The following is a 6047-nucleotide window of genomic DNA, read 5'->3' as shown; positions in this document are numbered from 1 at the left end:
TATATGGGCGCCAGGCGCGTCGCAGCGTAACAGTGTTTCGTGAGATATCGCGAAGCCTGTTACGCGAGACGTGGTCTGGCGTACATATAGCTAGTCATACCCATATCCGATTTAGATTTTTTTAAATGAAAAACGAACAAATTTGCCTGGAATTGGACAATTTGATGGTAATAACACTCTGTCGTAAGGAAGTACGGTTTGCCTAAGGTCTAACCCCCGTATTTGAAGTGGGCCAGACCGTTATGGACCGTACTTGAGTGTGTAACTCAAGTGCCGTAGTGACCAATACTACAGCACTGTTAACGCCGTGATCGCCTAACTTGCCAAAACGTTGGCAGTCCTTTTTGATTGCCAAATTTGAGCCGTCTTTTGGAGGCTGTTAATGTTTCGCCTCTTAGAATGCCAATAGTTGGCCTCCCGTCACTAGTTCTCTACCTATAGAAAGTGATCGCAAGTCCTGCCCTGTGCTACAGAAGGAGAAGGGAAAGGAGGAAGGGGATGAAGCACTATTTTATAAGATAAAGTATCGTTTCAATGACTCTCTTACCCAATGATACGGAGTGTCCCGTGTGCGTGGTAACTGCATCAAGAACCGTTGAGCGTCAGCACGTATTAGTAGATGCTGGAAAATATGCAATGGTGTACAGTGTTGTTAAGCATTACTTAACTGCATACAGCGCGCCCCCTCAGAGTCACGTCGTACGACTCTAAGAGGGCCCCCACCACCTGCCTCATTGTAGTAGTCAACTCCAGCGTAACTGGTTTCGCGAGGCGTGCTCCACCCCCACCCCACCCCCATACAGGTGAGGGGAGGAGGCTGCTAGGGCTTACAAAAAAAATCAGTACCCAAACAGTCCCCAAACGGTCTCGTTCAGTCCCCAAACAGGACCCATTCAGTACGTTCGCTGTGAGACTAGTGCGGTGCGAGGTCCGTGGTTCTGTGGGACTAGCGCGCTCGGCGGTCTCCCAAACGAGACCAGTGCGCATTATACGAGGGGTGGATAACACCCTTGACATAAGTACACCCCTGATTCTGCCCAATAAAGCATTCCGGTAAAGCTCAAATGCAGGAGAATGCAGGGAACAAGAAAGCGGAAGTCGTCATGCTAAAGCATAGCGATTTCCATTTTCTTTTTCCTCGCATTCTTCCGCATTTCCACTTTACCGGAATGCTTTATTCAAACTACTTCAGACTAATTCAATTTAATTCAGACGAATTCAAAAATAATTCAAACAATTCAGTGCAATTCAAGACAACGCTGTTAAAAATATTTCATTACATTTTCATTACATGTTGTGAAGCTATTTTCATCAGATTTTCGTAATGATGTTTAATAACTTTTTCATTACGTATTGTTAAATTTCATTACATTCTAATGAAGTTTCACAATACGTAATGAAAAAGTTATTAAATATCATTACGAAAATCTAATGAAAATAGCTTCACAACATGTAATGAAAATGTAATGAAATATTTTTAACAGTGAATTTACTTTCAATTCAAGTCAATTCAAGTAGTTCAACAAAATCATAAAATCGCAATAATTCAAACCAATTCAAATACAATTCAACAAATTCAATTCAAGCCAATTTAAGCTTATTCAAATTCAACTCTTGAAATTTGAACACTCATAGGAGTTATCCATCCCTCGGCATTATTGTACGCTTGATCAACAGGCACTTGGTCTAGAGCGCTTTTGATACCGGTACTCTGCGAAGGGGCTCAAAACAGTACGCGTTCTGCGAGGCAGGGCTCAGACAGTACGCGTGCCGTGGGACTAGCGCTCAAACAGTCACCATGCAAGATTTGGTTTGAGACGAGCTATGATCCTGTTTCATAGTGACTATAAAATAGATGGCGTACTATAAACTTGAACAAACCTTTAAACACAGACGGTCAGACAGATGTTGGTGCCGGAGCAGGCCCACGGCTTTGGGGATTGGGGATGTTTTGATGTCTAGTTCTGAATTTTACTGCCTGTCCTGAGTTGAATTTCCCTTGTCAGCTTTGAAGCTGCTAGTAAACAAACAACCAATGTGTCTAACCATGTGTGGTGTGGCGTCAGAAATAAGCTCATAAAATGACTGCGCAGACCAAGATGTGTTAGGAAGAAAGATGGACATCCTTACCGTATGTTAAAATTCCGAACATAGTTTAGGCAAATTATAATCTAGTATATTTCCTGTACATGTTCAGGAAAATATGCCTACCAGACACGTTTTGTAACTTTCCTATACATTTCTGGAGATTTACCTTAACACTTCGTACTTTTCCCATGCACATCTCCCTACATGGGAAAATTCCTATTCATAGATAGGAAATTCCTGTACATGAGTATGGCAGAATTCCCAACATTTTTTACAGTGAGCGAAAATAGACGCTGCAGTTCCTTTTTGAATATTTTGAACTTTTACCTAAATTATCTTTCGTAGTACCTCAGTCGGTTGTGGAACAGTTCGCGTTTTTTAGTGTCAATGGTCCGTTCTTCTCGTGCAATGTTTTGGGCGGTTTTAGGCCAAGGCCAAGGAGAAAGGGTTCAGGAAGAACTGCTGTTCTTCTTTGGACCCGGTTTTTGTCTGGTGAAATATGCCTAATTAAACGCCTAGCACATACACAAAGTAAATGCGAAAATTCGCTCTGTATTTTGACCCGGACGTTCGGTATGTGTTACACTTACGGCGGCAGCTCGTTTTCCGACTAATCCGCAGAGGACGAGCAAAGTGGCGGTGTGGGCCAGCCCAGCGCCGAAAGTCCAGGCAGCCCGTGTCGAGATGTCGCCAGCTTGAATAGCCAGGGAAAGGCCTTCAGAGAGATTCCAGAGTGCGAAGCCGTAACTCGCAAAGAAAAAGGCAAAGAAGTTGGCACCATGCGCTAAACCTGCCAAGAGGAAGAGGTCGTGCAAAATCCTCTGGCGCTGTCTGAGGTGCAGCCAATGCCCGTTCGCATCGCTGTCACTGCCTTCATTTCTAGAAAGAATATTGCACTCATTGTTGAAGGCTGTCGTACCAGGCACAGCAAAAATTGAACATGGAAGATAACACACAATAGGGTATTTCAATGGAGCTCAAAGAGAAAGAAGGAACAAAACCCGATAGGAGATCAGTAGTGCAACGGTGGAGTGTGGAGTGTTACTTGTATGCATACTGCAAAGACCTTTCTGAGCGAGTTGGCGAGCGCACGATCCGGCGACTCTGCACCCCTAACTTCACCTCGGCTGCCTATAGTTCTAGATTTCCCTAAAATTTAGATGAAATTCAACAAACGAAAAGCACTTGCTACTAGATTTTATCACGCTAAATCCAAATACATGACACTTTTTCATTTGATTCCGCACCGGGTCGGCTGCTGCTCGATCGTCGTGTTTGTGTTGCCGGTCGCTTACCGGTGTCTGAAATTTCGGTACTCGTCGTTGTAACTGCACGACACTTCAGTCGGAGTGCGTAGAACTATTCTTCAGAGGTAAATATATCATTTTGGAGTGTAAATCAACACTGAAACATACATTTTGCAACTCTAATCACATACAGCTGCAGCTCTGACCCCCTTCCTTCTTTTTGGGGCTGTAAGACCATGTGTTCAGTAGAAATGATTAAAATTCGGTGTGAAGACTGTTAAACGGCGATCGCGAAATGTATTTCTTATCGAGTATTTTATATGGGTTTGTAAGATGTAACTCGCAAAATAAGAGTTCTTTGAACGAAAAGTTCATCCGATTTGCTCTATCATGTCACGTTTAGGTGCTAGAGATCATTTCTTGACGAAAATAAAGTGAAAATGATGAAATGGTCAATTAAATCGTAGAGAACGCTTCATATTAAAAAAATTGTAAAAGGAGTAGTACTTATACCACACATTTGGCGTCAAACTACACACAGTGTTGTGCAAGATACTCCCTAAATGTATGTAGATAAAGACACTAGGTACTGGCCGAATTTGTATGTTAAGATAAGATAAAGATACTCAATCGTAAAAGTATCTAAAGAGAAAGATACTTCACAAAGTATCTTAGATACTTTTTTAGATACTCGTCCAAAAAATGTCAGGTAAACAATTTAAAAACAGCACAAAAATTTCAATAGTAAATATAATACTCAGATGTCGTTTATTTGGCAAGTGTTCAAAGTCAGGGATTCAGTACTGTATAATCTTAAATGGCTACATTACCTTCGAAAGAAGGCAGTAACAGTATAATATTTGAAGACTTTCAAATTAAGTTGACGTTGAAAATTGTAACGAGAAATATGTAACGGACGTTACATCGTTACAAACGTCGGCAACGGTAACGCGTTACGTTACTGCTCGCGGGGATGTAACGCGTTACCGGTACTTAACGATTAACGCGGTACAGTATCACCGTTAAATCGTCATGATACTATCGAAACGATATCGATAGTTTTTTAGTGTCGAGGCTTCGATATTTTTCATTTCTGCAATTTGGAAACGATATTTCGATAATAATATCGAAATATTGAAAAAACCGAATGTTTGGGAATTTCGGTATTTTGAAGAATTTGTTTTTCTCAGGCTAAAAACTAGGACGGACGTCGACGCTGAGCTTTTGTCTCCGACGCTTGATGGAGCTGGTGGCATTGCTGGCATGCCATGGTATCGCGCGCTTTTTCCGAAGTGCTCAAATTGTACTTCTACTACACTGTTAAAAAAGTTGTGAAATTTCACATCAAAATCAGTTGTAAAATTGCAAACGTGGTTGGGAAATCTCATAACATTGGCAATTTTGCAATTAGTTGTTAAAATTCATAACGGTTTTCTGAAAATTCAAATCTGTCTTTTGAAAATTGGGAAACATTTGTAATTTTACAATTTGCGATTGTAAAATTGTGATCACTCTATCGAAAATGTGAGATTGGATTGTAATTTTCCGATTGCAGTTTGTAATTTTGCGAAGTAAAACCAAATGAAACAGGACCAGCACAAGTCCTCCATCAGGTTTACTACAGTACAACGAACCTCATCACCTATAAGCCCGTTGTGACTTTGGACCTTCATACGACGAAACAGCAACTGTACTTCAAAGAACTGCCGCCAGATGGCGTTGTGGTCAGCGCGTCTCATCCAAGAGCAATTATTTATATTTAACTAAAATTTGCACAAGATACTGACATGTATTTTTGCGAGGTATTATCTGTAACACAATGCTGTAGCTGGCTAAGCATTTGTTTTTGAGCAAAAAGTCACGCAAGTGCCCCAAATAATTGGTCTAATTCCAGCGCGCGCCGGTCCCCGCTACCTCTCCTTAGTTAGGTACAGCGCCGTTCGTAACCGATCAGTGGGGGGTGACTGTGACGCGCTCCCGCATTTTTCCGTGACTGTACCCTCAGGGATAACTAGCACTCCTTCAGCCCAATCAGCTGATCCCCAGATCGTTTGTGGTTCACCTACTCCATAATCATGGCGAATTACTATAATTTTAAAAACCTTGATGTTTTGAAAATTCACATTAACGTTTTTAATTTTTAGATCGCAGATTATGAAATTTCAAAACACGTTTGCAATTTTTTTTATAATTGTTTTAGTTTGTAATTTTACAAACATTGAATTGCGTAAAAAGTTGCCAACAAAATTCGTAAAATTACAATCGATTTTTTTAACAGTGTACTTTTTGGTTGTCGGTATTTCGGTACTTCGATATTTCGGTATTTAGATATTTCGATATTTTCGATATTTTGATACGATATCGATAACCGATACCGACAAGTTTCGATATTTCTTAAATATCGAAGTTCGATACAGAAATTTAAATATCGCACAGCCCTAACCTGAAGAGGCCAGAACCGCATCCCATGCTGACCTGTGATCTCTCGACACCAAGGACCAGTAACGAAACAAAATAAACGTTATTTTCTCTGCACTGCAAAAAATTATGACAGGAAAACTACAGATCGTCCTGCTAATTATTTTCCAGGAACTTCTGTTATTCGAATAACAGCATCGATGTAGTTTTAATGGTTAAAATTTGGTACAGGGAGCAATGTACAGGACCACTGTAAGGCAAAAGCGCGGACAAAACTGTCTACAGTGGAGCCGT

The 6047-nt window shown here is 40.9% G+C and overlaps 1 protein-coding gene across 4 annotated transcripts in view; it reads right to left on the bottom strand.

Moving 5' to 3' along the window:
- Window positions 1-6047, bottom strand: part of LOC127750739 (uncharacterized) — a 55847-nt gene that overhangs the window by 8460 nt on the left and 41340 nt on the right. For 2 of the 4 annotated variants that reach the window (XM_052273129.1, XM_052273132.1), the window contains one exon: window positions 548-622. The exons of 1 other annotated variant lie outside the window; for it this stretch is intronic. In XM_052273129.1, coding sequence (XP_052129089.1) covers window positions 548-622 — 75 coding nt within the window. Of the gene's footprint in view, window positions 1-547; window positions 623-2678; window positions 2968-6047 lie in introns of all 4 variants that reach the window. One more of the 4 variants, XM_052273130.1, reaches the window with a different exon arrangement.

This window comes from Frankliniella occidentalis, unplaced genomic scaffold (genome assembly GCF_000697945.3).
Source record: "Frankliniella occidentalis isolate FOCC.00 unplaced genomic scaffold, Focc_3.1 Scaffold248, whole genome shotgun sequence".
In the NCBI taxonomy this organism is placed as follows: Eukaryota; Metazoa; Arthropoda; class Insecta; order Thysanoptera; family Thripidae; genus Frankliniella; species Frankliniella occidentalis.
The sequence above is the reverse complement of the archived record's forward strand: the minus strand, read 5'-3'. Positions and strand labels throughout refer to the sequence as shown.